At 35.8% G+C, this 17,673-nt stretch overlaps 1 protein-coding gene across 5 annotated transcripts in view; it reads left to right on the top strand.

The window, feature by feature from the left end:
• rock2b (rho-associated, coiled-coil containing protein kinase 2b) overlaps positions 1–17,673 on the top strand; it is a 44,525-nt gene that overhangs the window by 21,933 nt on the left and 4,919 nt on the right. For 3 of the 5 annotated variants that reach the window (XM_073853115.1, XM_073853113.1, XM_073853114.1), the window contains exons 11-32: positions 146–234; positions 436–484; positions 586–721; positions 1,576–1,667; positions 2,696–2,942; positions 4,492–4,598; positions 4,713–4,872; positions 5,142–5,302; positions 5,390–5,574; positions 8,440–8,509; positions 8,610–8,713; positions 9,220–9,406; positions 9,955–10,048; positions 10,162–10,256; positions 10,364–10,546; positions 10,620–10,791; positions 11,657–11,854; positions 12,606–12,676; positions 13,511–13,599; positions 14,955–15,033; positions 15,127–15,391; positions 15,875–16,154. In XM_073853115.1, the coding sequence (XP_073709216.1) occupies positions 146–234; positions 436–484; positions 586–721; positions 1,576–1,667; positions 2,696–2,942; positions 4,492–4,598; positions 4,713–4,872; positions 5,142–5,302; positions 5,390–5,574; positions 8,440–8,509; positions 8,610–8,713; positions 9,220–9,406; positions 9,955–10,048; positions 10,162–10,256; positions 10,364–10,546; positions 10,620–10,791; positions 11,657–11,854; positions 12,606–12,676; positions 13,511–13,599; positions 14,955–15,033; positions 15,127–15,391; positions 15,875–16,154 (3,113 nt within the window). The remainder of the gene's footprint in view (positions 1–145; positions 235–435; positions 485–585; positions 722–1,575; positions 1,668–2,695; positions 2,943–4,491; positions 4,599–4,712; positions 4,873–5,141; positions 5,303–5,389; positions 5,575–8,439; positions 8,510–8,609; positions 8,714–9,219; positions 9,407–9,954; positions 10,049–10,161; positions 10,257–10,363; positions 10,547–10,619; positions 10,792–11,656; positions 11,855–12,605; positions 12,677–13,510; positions 13,600–14,954; positions 15,034–15,126; positions 15,392–15,874; positions 16,155–17,673) is intronic. The other 2 variants (XM_073853117.1, XM_073853116.1) reach the window with 2 other exon arrangements.

Genomic DNA, 17,673 nt, shown 5'->3' with positions numbered 1-17,673 from the left:
ACCACAGTCGTTTGGTGCCGTTACTCTACATAATTGGAGTGTTTCTCCACATTCTTTAGATAATTGCTGCTTTTAATAGAAAGGAAAAACAACTGGCATCAGTATTTTTGTTGACATTTCACATGTGTTTTGTGCATGTTCCCAGTCCAGTGACCTGCAAAAGAGGCTGAAAAAGTTGGAAGAAAAAGTCAAACATGAGATTCAAGCAAAGGAAGAACTGGAAAATAAGTACAGGTACAAATACTCATAAACATACAGTGGGATTGAAATGTTATTTTGAGCCAAATGAGAAAATACTTATTTTTAAATGTTTACATGTTCAAATCCATAATTTTCAAAGTCAAATTCCTACATATTGCAAATTTATATTATATATCTATATATATCTATATATCTTTACTTACAACAAATTTAAACTGCATTGTGTCTCAACAGGACAGCAAATCAGCGACTGGAGAAGTTGTCTAAAGAGCTTGAAGAAGAAGTAAGACACTTTTAATTTGCACTCACCCAAAAATGGCCATTAATTGTAAATCGTTAGGAAACAAATTGCATCTTTTTCTAACTGTTTCTCTCTTGTTGTAGGTGAATGTGAGACAGGCAGTGGAAGACTCTCTTAGGGAACTTGAGAAAGAGAAGGCTTTACTGAATCACCAGCGCTCTGCGAGCATAAGAAAGGCTGGACTAGAAACAGACAGAAAGCGTTTGCTTGAGAATGAGGGTGAGAACAGCAAAGAGAAAAACACTAGATTAAATTAAGGAGCAGAAAGAAATCCATTTACTAATACATCGGTATTGGATTAAACTACAAAAAAATATCATATTTTGCTTTATACCTGGGGGATTACTCCTTCTTTAACCAAAAATTATTTGAAATACATCAGCTTTTTATGATATACAGTTGGGGTCAAAAGTTTACATACACCTTGCAGAATCTGCATATGCAATTAAAATGCATATTATGTTTTATTTAGTACTGACCTGAATAAGATGTTTCACATAAAAGATGTTTACATATAGTCCACAAGAGAAAATAATAGTTGAATTTATAAAAATGATTCCGTTCAAAAGTTTACATACACTTGATTCTTAATACTGTGTTGTTACCTGAATGATCCACAACTGTGTTTTGTTTAGTGATAGTTGTTCATGAGTCCCTTGTTTGTCCTGAACAGTTAAACTGCCTGCTGTTCTTCAGAAAAATCCTTCAGATCCCACAAATTCTGTGGTTTTTCAGCATTTTTGTCTTTGAACTCTTTCCAACAATGACTGTATGATTTTGAGATCCATCTTTTTTCACTGAGGACAATTGAGGGACTAATACGCAACTATTACAGAAGGTTCAAATGCTCACTTATATAGCTTATGTGCAGCTTTTGTTTGTTTGATACAGATATTAGTTTGTTTAATACTGACAATATTTTGCTGGCATTCTAGATTCACCAAAGCACTGGTCTAAAGTTTCTATCCGATTTGCTCAGTACTTACTTCTGACGTTTTCCCCATCTAGAAAGTATTAGTTCTGCTCTGCTGATGTTGTGATGTTAAAATATTTTGCATTTTTCTCTCCTGCAGTTAGCAGCCTGAAAGAGCAGCTAGCAGAACTGAAAAAGAAGAACCAGAACTGTCAAATCTCTGTCGAGAAGAACATTCACCTGGAAAGACAGGTGAGTCCCTCAGCAAAACTTTATCCTAAATTACTAACCTCAGAACTCATAACTATTATTTAACATGTAGCCAGATGCAGCATTATGTCAGTTTTTAGGGAATTTTGAACAGGTTTTAAAAAAAGCAAAGAAAATGGCTATAGAAAATAAAACATTAAACCCAGTGAGGTCTGTGCTTAATGCTAAAGTGGGTAATTTTTTCGATTTACAATACTTTCTCCTATCCCAGCTAAAATATTTTTATATATTGAAAAGAAAAAACTTTTTAAAGTTAAAAAAATAAAAAAAATAAAAAATAAATCTAAAGTTCTAAATATTTGAGGTTTGTTGTTAAAATAAGTGAAGAAATTTCCATAAATAGAAATATAAAAATACTGTTACATTCAATTCTAAGGCCATTTCTGATACCTTAAAATCACTTTAGCTTATACTACTGATCTAAAGTTTGGGGTCAGTAGGTTTTTTTTCTAAGAAATTAATCATTTTATTCAATAAAGATAGATTAAATTGATTAAAAGTGACAGTAAATACAGCTGAGGTCAAAAGTTTACATACACCTTGCAGAATCTGCAAAAATATTTTACCAAAATAACATACAAAATGTTATTTTTTATTTAATACCGACCTGAATAAGTTATTTCAGATAAAGTATGTTATATTAAGAGAAAACTTATGGACTGTATAAGCTGGGAGGTAAAAACTTTTTGAATTTGAAGATCAGGGTAAATGTAACTTATTATGTCTTCTATATTTTCTGTAGCTTCTGAAGGGCAGTACTAAATGAAAAAAAAAAATATTTAGGCAAAGTAATACAAATTTACAAATCTTCATTCTGTTCAAAAGTTTTTACCCTGGCTTTTAATGTGTCGTTTTTTTCTTCTGGCGCATCAGTGAGCATTTGAACCTTGATATGTCCCTTAGTTGTCCTAAATGGATCTCAAAATCATAACTTTTGGACAGTTGCATAATTTGTTTTTGTTTTAGGGATATAATAAAAAAAGAGATACTGATAATTAATGTGTCTTTAGTTGGAGGAGCTGAATGCTAAGCTTCACACTGAGGCGGAGGAGTCTGAGCGGCTGAAGAAAGCCCAGAGCGAGGCATTGAGACAGTCTCAGCAGCTGGAGGTCTCTCTCAGGGAGCTTCAGGAGCGTCTGGCCCAGCTGGAGAGCAGCCGGCTGGGTCTGGAGCAGGAGAATCTAAGCCTGCAAACCTCACTAGAGCTGGAGAAGCGAGAAAGAAGCCTTGGCTCAGAGACTATCAATGACCTAAACGGTGAGTGCATTTGTGTGTCTCTGCCTGTTTATGTTCATCAGACAGATGCAGCCTTGAATTAGCATCTACCGAGCTTCCTAGAAGCAGGTTGTGTTACGTTCTAGGGATCACACTTGTGTGCAGGTCTATGTGAGTGAGTGAAAGCAAATGTTTATGTTTGAGTGTGTAGTAGCCAGCTTCTTGCTGAAGGACACACTGGGCTCTTGTCTGCCGGGCAGTGTTGTTGTGTTGGGGTGGAGCTGCCCGCAGCGAGAGTAAACATGAATACAGCGTTATTTTAAGGTCAGAGGCAGGTAGCAGACGTTGTGTCGCTGAACATGGAAAAACAGGAAACATCTCTTCTTTCCTGTGTTGTAATTTTCAGCTTTGTCTAATAAATTTAAAGGATTTGTCTCTGCGGGTGCTCCCCTAGATTATTATTATTATTTCCATGCCTTCATTTTATTTTATTTATTTTTTACTTTTCAGATGCGTTTATATAATTGTGTATGAGTTAAAAGTTTTTGAACAGCAAGATTGTTAATGTTTTTTAAAGAAGTCTCTTCTGCTTACCAAGCCTGCATTTATTTGATCCAAAATACAGCAAAAACATTATAATTGTAAAATATTTTTACAATTTAAAATAGCTCTTTTCTATTTGAATATATTTTAAAATGTAATTTATTCCTGTGATTTCAAAGCTGAATTTTTAACATAATTACTCCAGTCACATGATCCTTCAAAACTCATTCTAATATTCTGATTTGCTGCTCAAAAACATTTATTATTATTATTATTATTATTATGTTGAAAACAGCTGAGTAGAATTTTTGTTCAGGTTTCTTTGATGAATAGAAAGTTCAGAAGAACTGCATTTATCTGAAATGAAAAGATTTTGTAACATTATTTATCATCACTTTTGATAAATTGAAATTATATAAAAGTATTAATTTCTATCATTTATTTAAAAAAAAAAAATTATACTGACTCCAAGCTTATGAATTGTTTGATTTTTACCTTGTTTAGCAGTTTATTATTTGTATTTATTATTAGAATTCTTTTTTTATTCTCAATTTTTCTCAAATTATGGCTGTCCCTTCTCCACATGACAAATGACTTTGCCACAAGTTAAAAGTTGTTTTAGGATTATTTTTGAGATTTAAATATGTGGCTTGCAATATATATGAAGAAAATAAAGTAATTTCTGTTCAATATGTTATTTAAAAAGTCAAACTGATTAATATTATGGAAAAATATTATATTAATATTAAATTGTATTCATTTTTATTCTTATAATCTTAATTATAAATATAACTTCCACCACAAATAATAATAATAACGTCAATAAAAAACATTTGATATATAAATCATTAGTTTAAAAAAATGTCAGGAATAGACGAAGAAAAATGCCTATAGAAGAAACGCCCATTTATGGTTTTTATGGTTTATGGTTTAGCATAAATATTAACCTGAATTCCTGACCTTTGACTTTAACTACTGTCTTGTGTTTTGCCTACCTTTTTGCCTGTCTATCTTTCTTTCTCTTTTTCTATCATTCTTCCATTTTCAGGCCGTGTCTCCGGACTAGAAGACGAGTTAAAGCACATAAAGACTTCTCTATCAAAGGCTGAAGCAGAGAAAAGACACTTACAGGAGGATCTTACTACCTTGGAAAAGGTGTGTGTGTGTGTTTTAGCAAGAGACTGAATGATTCACATTTTCAGCACATGATTTGTGTGGTTTTGTGCATTTTAGTGAAACGCCCATTAATGTTGACCCCTTCACCCACAGGAGAAGAGCAAACAGGAGATCGATCTCTCCTTTAAACTCAAAGCCATTCAGCAGAGTTTAGAGCAGGAAGAGGCAGAGCATAAAGCCACTAAATCCAGATTGGCCGACAAAAACCAAATCAACCAGTCAATCGAGGAGGCCAATTCTGAGGCCCTGAAAGGTCAAATCACACAGCTCACTCTGGTGTAAAAACTCTAAAAACATGTATATCTGTACAAATGCCACTAAACAAAACTTGGAAAATTTGGACTTACAACATAAAACTTTTGGAAGTGCCTTACATTACCTCTGTATGAAAACACAATGTTTTCCTCATTCCAAAATGACTTTTCCATTTTCTGTTCTAGCTGAGTAAATCTTTCCGAAGTTCGTAGTACAAGCTTTTGGCTCATTCGGAGTTTGGTGATGATGTGTGTGTTTCTGTGACAGATATGGAACATAAGCTGCTGGAAGAACGATTTGCGAAGCAACAGTTGGAAAACAGACTGATGCAGCTGGAAAAGGAAAACTCAGTATTAGACTACGACTACAAGCAAGCTAAACACGAGCTTCAGGAGCTCCGCTCGCTCAAAGAAAAACTTACAGAGGAGGTACTGTACGCCAATCGGACTGTTCGTCTTGCCTGGCTGTAGCTTGATGTCTGAATCTTAGTTATTTAATTTGCGTGTGTGTGTCAGATGGAGGTGCTGAGTGTCCGCATGCAGCAGGAGAGTCAGAGGAAGACCCTGTTTCAGGCAGATCTTAATGTACAGAGGCAGGAGATCAGCACCCTGCGTTCCTCAGAGAAACAGCTCAAACAAGAACTCAACCATCTGCTGGAGCTCAAACTCAGCCTGGATAAACAAAATCAGGAACTACGCAGGTGAGTTAGCGTTGCTGATAGATGATATACACTACCAGTTAAGAGTTTTTGAACGGTAGTATTTGTAATGTTTTTTAAAGAAGTCTCTTCTGCTCACCAAGCCTGCATTTATTTGATCCAAAGTACAGCTGTGAAATTTTGCAATATTTTTTACTAATTTGAATTATTAATCTATTTATTAATGTAATTTATTCCTATGATCAAAGCTAAATTTTCAGCATCATTACATTAGTTATTACATGGTGTTACATGATCCTTCTGAAATCTTTCTAACGTGTTGATTTTCTGTTCAAGGAACATTTTCTTTTTATTATTAATAATATTTAAAACAGTATATACACTGCCGTTTAAACCTTTCGGATCAGTAAGATTTAAAATAGCCGCTTTCTATGTGAATGTACACTGCCCTCCAAAAGTTTGGCAACACCCCTGGCAAAGTGTGGTTTTGGATGATATCAGCATAGTGTGAATCATCTTTGGGCAATCCTTCAGGAGGCTTGGAGTAATATATCAAGTCAATGTTTGAATAAACTGACAGCTTGGATGCCCAGATTATGCAAAGCTGTAATAGCTGCTAATGGTGGATATTTTGATGAATCGAAACGTTTTTTCTATGTATAAACTGTTTATGTAATAAAATATGTTTTCGTAGTTTGTGTTGTCCCTTAGCAGTGCAAAATTATCACAAATTAAAAAGGATTCATGCCAAAATTGTCCAAAACCCCTCTTTTCTGTGGCGTTTCTAAACTTTTGGAGGGCAGTGTATTTTAAAATGTAATTTATTCCTGTAATCCAAAGCTGAAATTTCAGCATCGTTACTCCAGTTTTCAGTGTCACCTGATGCTTCAGAAATCATTCTAATGCTGATTTATTATAAATGTTGATAACTGTTGTGCTGCTTAATGGGTTACTCCACCCCAAAATGAAAATTTTGTCATTAATTACTTACCCCCATGTCGTCTTTGGAACACAGTTTAAGATATTTTGGATGAAAACCGGGAGGTTTGTCACTGTCCCATTGACTGCCAGGTAAATAACACTGTCAAGACCCAAAAAAGTATGAAAGGTATTGAAACAAAATAGTCCATCTGCCATCATTGGTTCAATCTGAATTTTATGGAGTGACAAGCACACTTTTTGTACGCAAAGAAAAAAAAAAACGATTTTATTCAACAATTCGTCTCATCTGCATCACCGTAGCTCCATTTTGGACAATATCTGCTGGACGCAAACTGTGTAAGCTGTTCTCTGTCAGCCGCACCACGCGGATACGCGATTTTTGCTGAAAAAAAAAAAACATGTAAAAAACGTAGAAGATGTATATGCGTGGTGTGGCGTACGCAGTTTATGTCCAGCGGATATTCTCCAAAATGGCAGTACAGTGATACAGATGAGACAAATTGTTGAATAAAGTGGTTATTTTTATTTTCTTTGCATACAAAAAAGTATTCTCGTCGCTTCATAAAATTCAGATTGAACCACTGATGGCAGATGGACTATTTTGACGATGCCCTTCATACTTCTTTGGGTCTTGCCAGTGGTATTTACCCGGCAGTCAATGGGACAGTGACAAACCTCCTGGTTTTCATCCAAAATATCTTAAATTGTGTTCTGAAGACGAACAAAGCTTTTATAGGTTTGGAACGAGTGATTAATGACAAAATTTTCATTTTGTGAGTAATACTTTCAGGATTCTTTAATAAATAAACAAACCATCATTTATTTAAAATAGAAGTCTTTTGTAACAGTATAAACTACCATTTACCATTTGTGGTCAGTAAATTTGTATGCTTTATTTTTTTTAAATAAATCAATACTTTTATTTACCAAGGCTGTGTTAAACTGACAAAAATGGATAGCAAAGTCTTAGGTTGTTAGACAAGATTTCTATTTTGAATAATGCTGTTCTTTTTAAACTTTTTATTTATCTAAGAATCCTGAAAAAGAATCACAGGTTCCAAAGAAATATTAAGCAGCACAACTGTTGCCAACATTAATGATAAAAGAAATAAATCAGCATGTTAGAATAATTTCTCAAGGATCAGGTAACACTGAAAACTAGAGTTATGTCTGATACAAATGTAGCTTTGCATCACAGGAATAAATTATATTGTAAAATATATTAAGATAGAGAACCATTATTTTAAACTGTAATAATATTTCACAGTATTTAAAAATATTTCAGTTCCTTTCTGCATTTTTATCAAGTTAATGCAGCCTTGATAAGCTAGATAGATAATTCTTTAAAAAACATAAAATCTTACTGATGCCAAACTTTTTTTAGGAGGGGGGGGGGGGTGGTATAGAAATTAATACTTTTATTGTACTTTATTCTACTCGGCTGTTTTCAATATAGTAATACATGTTTTTTGAGCAGCAAATCAAAATATTACAATGATTTCTGAGGGATCATGTGACTGGAGTAATGATGCTAACAATTCAGCTTTGAAATCACAGGAATAAATTACATTTTGAAATATATTCAAATAGTAAACAGTTAAAATTATTTCTAAATTTGACCATTTTTGCTGTACTTTGGATCAAATAAATGCAGGCTTGGTGAGCAGAAGACACTTCTTTAAAAAAAAAAAACATTAAAAATCTTACTGTTCAAAAACCTTTGAATGGTAGTGTCTATCTTCCAATAATATTGTTATTCTCTGTCATTGTCTTTATAGTTGTAACTTGTGAAACATCCTTATTCTCATGGAATTATAATGAATAATGAACATACTTATTGTTAGTTATCGCTGAGTTTGTGTGAACTGTTAGCTAAACTCACGAATCGATACACTACTGAGCATAATATTACATAGCACCTGCATATATTATGCATGTAATTAAAATGTCTCTTTGTCCACTCAGGGAGAGAGAAGACACTGACAAACAGCTGAAAGAACTGAAGGAACAGTTGGAGTCAGAGCAGTACTTCACAGTATGTCTGACAGGATTTAAAAAATGTTGTCAGTGAATGTGTGGAATGATGTATTTTGGTTGGTTTGTTTATCTGTGTAAATATTGTTCCTTGATTTCAGAAACTGTATAAGACTCAGGTTCGAGAGCTGAAAGAGGGCAGTGATGAAAAGGCTAAACTCTTAAAAGATGCTCAGCAGAGAATAGAGGACCTGCTGGAAGAGAGGTGTGTATTTGCTTTTGAAACAGGATGGTTGAACTTTTTTTAAACTGAACTTAAACATAACAATTTTCATTTCATTTCAAAAGTCTCAGAGGCAGTGTGTAAATAGGATTGACACAACATGAGGTTGTATTTATTTCGGACTCAGTGTGCAAGGAATGTAAATAAAAATTTAAAAATGCAAGTGTGAGTTTCTTGGCATTAGGTCCAGGTCTTTTGGCTTTAAAGCCATTTATATGCTAGTGTATCCCACATCATAGGCACAGTGCCTCCTAGTGGAATGGAGGATGAACAACACAGTTGATCGCTATAGACAGTTTTTTTCCCAGTATGGTGAAAGAGCAAAATGCTTGTGAAACCATATTAGTTAGGTCAAGTCTAAATGAAAAGTAAGGTAAATGGATGCATAAATTAAGGATGAAGAAACAGATAACAATTTGTATGCATGGATCTGTACAGTACACTAAATGCCTGTTCATTTACAAACTGGTTTGTGTGTGTTTACATAGGGAATCATTGGCAACCCAGCTAGAGGCGAGCCTGACGAAGGCAGACTCCGAACAGTTGGCACGCTCCATCGCTGAGGAGCAATACTCAGACCTGGAGAAAGAAAAGATCATGAAGGAGCTGGAGATCAAAGACATGATCGCCAGACATCGTCAGGAACTCAGCGAAAAGGACAATACCATTAGCTCGGTGAGAATAAGAGTATAATAATGTATTTATTTTATAATTATTATTATATGTGACCCTGAAGCAATAGCCAAAAATACATTCAATGGGTCAAAATTATACATTTTTCATTTATGCTAAAAATCATTAGGATATTAAGTAAAGATTATGTTCCATAAAGATATTTAGTGAATTTCCTGCCATAAATATATCAAAACTTATTTTTTGATTAGTAATATGCATTGCTAAGAACTTTATTTGGACAACTTTAAAACCATTTTTCTCAATATTTAGATTTTTTTGCACCCTCGGATTCTACATTTTCAAATAGTTGTGTACCGGCCAAATATTGTCCTATTCTGACAATTCCCGTACATCAATGGACAACTTATTTATTCAGCTTTCAGATGATGTATAAATCTCAATTTCAAAAAAATGGACCCTTATGACTGGTTTTGTGGCCCAGGGACAAATATAATAAAATACAATAAATATGAATTAATCTGTACGCACAACATAAACATGAATTCATATTAATGAATTACAATTTTTAATCTTTTATGTAATACAAGCTGGAGGAATCAAACCGCACTCTAACTGTGGATGTTGGCAACCTGGCTAATGAGAAAGAAGAGCTCAACAATCAGCTCAAACACCTACAGCATAGTGAGTAGGCTGCTGAATAGCAGTTAATAACATAATATTATAAATAGATTGATATTATAATGTATATATATCTTAATATATGTGCTTTAACATTTATAAATGTGTATACACAGAGCTGGAGAAAGTCAGAGAAGAAGAAAAACAGAGGAAAACTATGATCCTGTCTTTTGAGAAGCAGATACAGTCTGAGCGAACCCTCAAGATTCAGGTGTGTTTGGCTTATATCTAGTATACATGTATACTGTTGTTTTCATAGCTTAAAATAGTCACAATTAGCATGCCACAGGTAAATGATATCAAATGTTTGTATTGTAGGCTATAAACAAGCTGGCTGAGGTTATGAAGAAGACTGAGGTCAGGCCACAGCAAGGCAACAACTCTGACATCCGCAGAAAGGAGAAGGAGAACAGACAGCTGCAGTTGCAGCTCCGCACCGAGAAAGAAAAACTCAACAATGTCATCTTCAAATACCAGAAAGAAATCAATGAAATGCAGGCTGTAAGTGACATTTAAATTCTTTACATCGTTCTGTGTAAATACATAAAGCACTCAAAATCTGTTCTGTTTGCAGACGTTAGCAGAAGAGGGTCAGGTGCGAGTGGAGATGCAGATGGCCCTGGACAGTAAAGACAGTGATATTGAGCGTCTGCGCTGTCAGCTCACTACCCTCAGCATCCATTCTCTGGACACCACCAGCATCAGCAGCACCGGCAACGACCTGGACAGTGATGACGCTTATCCAGGTAACTATCCAGGTTATGACCTGTCAAGCAAAAGACTGCATAATGTGTTAAAGGTCGCCCAAGATGTTCATGTCTTTCTTCCTTCAGTCGAAAGAAAGTAAGGTTTTTGAGTAAAACTTTCTAGGATTTTCTCCATATAGTGGACTTCAGTAGGAGCCAACAGGTTAAAGGTCCAAATGCAGTTTCAGTGCAGCTTCAAAGGGCTCTACACGATCCCAGCTGAGGAATAAAGGTCCTATCTAGTGAAATGATTGGTCATTTTCTAAAAAAAAAATACAAATTTCTGTACTTTTTAACCACAAATGCTCATCTTGCACTAGCTTAACTTCACGTAGGTGGAAGTACTGACCCAGTGTTTACAAATCGAACGTGCAAAGAAAGTCAAACTGCCTTTACAAAAAAAGGTAAAACAACAATGATTTTGAAAGTGGAGGGGAAAATGAGTTTTTCGCCCTACCCTACGTTTTTGAACCTAAGTACACAGACAAAGAACTAACCACGAGTGACCTTTCCAACATGATTACGTAATGAGTCAAGTCAAGCTAGTGCAAGATGAGAATTTGTGGTTAAAAAGTATATACATTTTTATTTTCTTAGAAAATGGACAAAATCTGTCATTAATTTAATTTTATCCACTGACTCTAAAACGCATATAATTAATACACAGACCTGCCACTGTTTTTCTTTTTTTTTTTTTACCTGTTTTCCTTTTCAATCTCTTATCTTTCTTTTTTGTTTACTCCTTCTCTTTTTACTGTTCCTTTGTCACCTGGTCACAATGCCATACTAAATTTATGCATCCTTTTGCTTCCTTTCCTTAATTTTTTTTTCACTCCTTTCTACTCTCACTGTGATGCCGCTGTAGTGCGCATCACACACTCACAAACTTCAGAGTCTATGTCCTTCACATACCAGCGAAGCTCCAAGTCAGTGTGTATTGATACCCGGCCATGCCGGATCGCTCCTCAGTTCCCCTCCGACTCAGAGGAAGAGGAGGATGATGAAATCGAGTGGCGGCAAAGGCCCGCCCTCACATACAAGCCTACTGACCAAAAGTCTGCAGGTGACCCTGCATGGAAACAAATCAGCACGCATACTGGCCCTTGCTCTCCCTTACTTTTGTTCAGTGTGGAAAATGTTGCAATGTTCAAATACTAAACACCTAGACAGCATTTTGGGGTGTGAATGAGCCGATGAAGCCCAAAAGTGCTGTCTAGATAGGCAGCTCACTAATTATTGTTAGTCAATAATTCCCAACCAGGTGTACGTCATTTTGTTCCAAAACTGTAATACCTTCATTCATCTTCGGAATACAAATTAAGATATTTTTGATGAGCTTTCTGACCCTACATAGACAGCAACGCAACTACCACGTTCAAGGCCCAGAAAGGTAGTAAAGACATCCTTAAAATATTCTGTGTGACCTTAGTGGTTCAACTGTAATTTTATGAAGCTAGAATTATTTAACAATTAACAATTTTTCTTAAGATTTCTGACAAAAAGGTTGGGAACCACTGCATTATGTTTTGAAACACAGCCCCATGCTCATTAGATTTGATTTGACATAATTTTGCACATAATCACACTGATCACCTTGTGTGTTTTCTGAAAGTTCAATAACATTACTAAAACCTTTTTATTCCAAGAGACGTCCAGTAGAGTTTTGCATTCTGTGCCTAGGAAAAATGTTTTTGAAGGCTTAAAATTGCTTGAAGAAAAATTAATCTGCTTGGTCATTTTCAGTTTGACACAACCTGTGTGGATTTGTAATCTTAAATGACACTTGTAAAACACTCTTCTGTTTTCTTTTACAGCAGATTCTAGTCTTGAGGGATGGCTCTCAATGCCTACCAAAAACACCAAACGGTTTGGATGGGAAAAGAAGGTAAATGTTTGAACATAAACACTTGTGTGTCGCAACCATAGATATATATACATAGATACTGCATTGGACCGCTCCAAGCACGTAGATGCGTCAGCCATATTGGAACGGTCCACTTGACGTCATTCACCATACTGTAGGTTCGCAGACCAACGGCTGTGCAGGACTGTGGCTTTTCGAATTTTCAGTGATTACTATGAGATCTATGGGTGAATGACGTCAAGTAGACCGCAGTGAAATGGCGGATGGCTTACGTCAAAGACTATAGAATACCAAAGACATGTCACTCGTGTAGTTTTGAATGGGGAACAATGAAACGGTCATCATGGCCGCGAAGCTCCGCCTTCTTAGTGAAAGAGCCAATCGTTGATCAGTAAAGTCAGCGCGTCACTGCAGCTGCCGTTAGAAGTTCCGGTTGCTATATAACAGCCGGCGCTCTAAGATGTGCGTTCAGTACTGCGCATGCGCACTGGCTCATCTAGCCGGAAAAATAAGCGTTTTTTTAACGCTATTCAAGCACAAGGAACTATATTTATGAGGCAGTTCTTGTTGGATTTCTTTGGAGATTTCAAATATGAAATTTAATCGTAAGCTTGGTGAACAGTTTTGGAGAATTTGATGTTTCCCCATTCAAACAGATAGGAGCTGCACTTGTATGCCCGAGAGGCGTTTCAAAGATGGCCGCCGAGTGACATGACTTGCCTTAAAGGGACTTTGCTTACGTATAACGGCCCATAGAAACAGTCGCTAATGAGGCATCTATGTATATATATCTATGGTCGCAACAACAAACCCTCTCTGATCATCTGTGCCTGTGTATCTCTGTGTAAATTGCAGTATGTGGTGGTAAGCAGCAAGAAGATCCTATTTTATGACTCGGAGCAAGACAGAGAGCAGTCCAGCCCCTTCATGATTCTGGACATAGAGTGAGTTTGAAAACAAACAGTTGAGGTCAAAAGTTTACATACACCTTGCAGAATCTGCAAAATGTTAATTATTTTACCAAAATAAGAGGGATCATACAAAATGCTTGTTCTTTTTTATTTAGTACTGACCTAAATAAGATATTAATACAGTGTTGTTACCTAAATGATCCACAACTGTTTTTTTTTGTTGTTGTTGTTGTTGTTGTTTAGTGATAGTTGCTCATGAGCCCCACTTTTTTCCCTGAACAGTTAAACTGCCTGTTGTTCTTCAGACAAATCCTTCAGGTCCCACAAATTCTTCGGTTTTTCAGTGTTTTTGTGTATTTGAACCCTTTCCAACAATGGCTGTATGATTTTGAGATCCATCTTTTCAGACTGAGGACACCTGAGAGACTCCTATGCAACTCGTACAGAAGGTTCAAATGCTCACTGATGCTTCAAAAGAAAAAACGATTCATTAAGAGATGGGGGTGAAAATTTTTGAACAGAATGAAGATGTGCACATTTTTCTTATTTTGCCTAAATATCACATTTTTTCATTAAGTATTATCCTTCAGAAGCTTCAGAAGATACTTACATGTTTCCCAGAAGACAAATTTACCCTGATCTTCAAATTCAAAAATTGGCCTCTGGCTCTTAATGAATAATTTTTCCTTCTGAAGCATCAGTGAGCATTTGAACCTTCTGTAATAGTTGCATATGAGTCCCTTGGTTGTCCTCAGTGTGAAAAGATGGATCTCAAGATCACACAGTCATTGTTGGAAAGGGATCAAATACACAAAAATGCTGAAAAACCGAAGAATTTGTGAGACCTGAAGGATTTTTCTGAAGAACAGCAGGCAGTTTAACTGTCCAGGTCAAAAAAGGGACTAAACAAAACAACAAACACAGCTGTGGATCATTCAGGTAACAACACAGTATTAAGAATCAAGTGTATGTAAACTTTTGAACAGGGACATTTTTTATAAATTCAACTTGTTTTCTCTTATTAAAACATCTTTTATGTGAAATATCTTATTCAGGTCAGTACTAAATAAAAAAATAACATGCATTTTGTATAACCCCTTTTATTTTGCTAAGATAATTAGTAGATTAATAATTTTGTAGATTCTGTGAGGTGTATGTAAACTTTTGACCTCAACTATATTGCTTTTAACATATTAAAGATGTATGTTTGTGTGTGACTGAAAAATATGCATCACATTAGGTTTATTAGTTTATGTTAAAACTGTAATCCAAATGGATGAAAATTTTATATGCAATTCTGCACATCCATAAATCTTAAACATTTACTGCTCTCTTGCACATCATTATCCAATCCATTTGATTTTTTTGGCTTCTTTTTCCCCCCATAGCAAACTGTTCCATGTGCGACCTGTCACTCAGACAGACGTGTACCGCGCAGATCCCAGAGAAATCCCACGCATCTTCCAGGCAACATGCTTAATTTGTCCCTTCGTGAAATATTTTATTATTCTTCAAGATAAGCCTTACCAAACCTGGGCTTTCTTCTTTTGTTCTGTCTAGGTATTATATGCTAATGAGGGAGAGAGCAAGAAAGAGGAGCTTGCTGTGGAACCCTTAACAGCAGCTGAAAGGTCGTCGTTTATCCCACACAAAGGTCACGAGTTCGTGCTCACGCTCTACCACTTCCCCTCTAGCTGTGAAGCATGTCCAAGGCCTCTGTGGCACGTATTCAAGCCCCCACCAGCCTTGGAGTGCAGACGCTGCCGAATCAAATGCCATAAAGACCACATTGATCGCAAAGAAGAGGTCCTAGCTCCTTGCAGAGGTCAGGAGGTCACACTCACAAAGAACTGAAAATATTCTAATTTATATTACTGTCTGTAGTGTGTTATACACATTGGAATTTTGCACTGGTACCGAGACTAAATATAAATTAAGATACAGAATATGTCAAGACGTTGCCACAGTTCTTCTGGACTTAGTCTATCTCAGTTTGTTCTGTTTCTTCTCGTCATTCCAGACTGGATGATGATGATGATGATGAGATCAGATCTATTTGTGGAGCACTGACTATTGTCAGACTCCTTGTGCAAACAAAAATCTCACTGGATTATTACAATTAATGGCAAAATGAATGCTTGGAAATGTAAATGGATATTTCCTACTGACACACTACAGCAAAAGATAGAAATAACTGACCTAATACCATTTTTAAGCTGGTGAAAATTCTAGTGTTCTAATCATTTTGGCCACCACTGTACATTGGACTAAAACTGACCTGTTTTGGTTCATTTTTTTTTCTCTCCAGTGAACTATGACATGTCCACAGCGAAAGAGCTTCTGCTGCTGGCCAACTCCACAGAAGAGCAGCAGAAATGGGTCAGCCGCTTACTCAAAAAGGTCCCACGTAAAGCTGTAGCCCACTCCTCAAGCATTGCCATAGCTTCTACCCCCTCCGATGTATCTCCACCAACTGGCCGGTCCCCTCAGCCCTCTCCTCACCTGTCAGCCCGTTCGTCTCCCAGAATTTCACACAGAGGAGCCATCAAAGTGCATTCCACCCGACAGCCACCCTCACCCAAGACTAGGTGAGAACCACTTCACAGATCAACAACATCTTACAAAGGAGCTTGAGGGAGAATTATTTTACGTACAGTCAATTGAAGTTAAAATATGGGGATTTATAAAGCGGTGGTCCCACTAGGGGACATTCTGCATTTCAAAGAGGAATGCAGATTGATTATAAATTATTACTGAATAGGGCTGGGTAAAAAATATCGATTCTCCGATTTTAATCGATCTTCAGTTTAACGCAACGATATTTTCTTAATTCACGTGCTTCACGTAAGAGGATATGAATATTCACCTCTCGTCCTAAAGGTGTCACTAGTGTTCGTGCTGAGAGAGTTTTCTCAACCGCTGGTGATCTAATCACAGCGCTAAGGAGCTGCCTTAGATCAGATCAGAACATGTTGATCAGCTGCTTTTTTTTTGCAGAAAAATCTGGTGATCAAAAATGATTAGGCTGTAGTTAAGAACTGTTAGTTTTATGGACAGTTAGAATGTTTTGTATATGCAGACAAGGGCTTTATGATGGGCCTGTTTTGAATTTAGAAACATGTTTTATTTCTTAAACATGTTTGAAGTTCTTAATAGATTTCACTGTTGCACATTTAGTCTTTTTATTTTTTTACAGTAATGTGCATTTTGCAGTTTGTTTACATGGTGTACAATGGATGCACATATTTATGACTTCTTGTTACAGTGTTCATTTAAAATAAAAGTTGTTTAAAATTAACAACTGTGTGCACCCTATTATTAATGTAGATGTGTATTTCAGTAATAAACTTAAGTAGGGGAGTTTCAGTTACCAGCATTTATATCAAAATATGGATCCCATGTCTGCAAAACTAACATTTTAAATGAAATATTGATAGCTAATCGATATCGAATCGAATCGAAATCGAATCGAATCGAAACCATAAAAATAAGAATCGAATCGAATTGCCAAATTGGTCACAATACGCAGCCCTATTACTGAATTATATAAAATGTGTATATCCACCTTTTTCTAAATCGTGGACGTAAGCCTATGGGTGAGGCTTTCGGTTTATTAGCAGCTATAGGGAAATAACGAGAAGAATAACAAAGTGCAGTAAACGGTAAAGCTGTTTGCACTATAAACCGGTGTGTTCATAATTAAGGTAATGCATTAAAATAATATGGTAAGACACACCAATTTGCAATATCAACCAGCTAATAGAGCTGTTTTGTACAGCTGAAAATAGCTGGGCACGGATGAGACCGGAAGCCAGACCCATACAATTTACAAATGGCTGTGCCCGCTTATACAGGAAGAAAAAGGTGGATATTTTAATAATAATTTATATTAATGTTAATTTCAATCATCTTAATTAAACAGCTAAAAAATAACTGAATCATATTTCTTATTTCTCAATAATTATTGTTTTTTTAGAGGAACATACAGTTCTTGATATTAAATTGATTTATCTATATTGACACTTCAAGTTTGTATAAATAATATATTAGTTCAGTTAACATGATATTATGTAGGGGGCCAAACTCATGCCATTAGTTAGTCCACAA

Source organism: Garra rufa, chromosome 13 (genome assembly GCF_049309525.1).
Source record: "Garra rufa chromosome 13, GarRuf1.0, whole genome shotgun sequence".
Classification (NCBI taxonomy): Eukaryota; Metazoa; Chordata; class Actinopteri; order Cypriniformes; family Cyprinidae; genus Garra; species Garra rufa.
The sequence above is the reverse complement of the archived record's forward strand: the minus strand, read 5'-3'. Positions and strand labels throughout refer to the sequence as shown.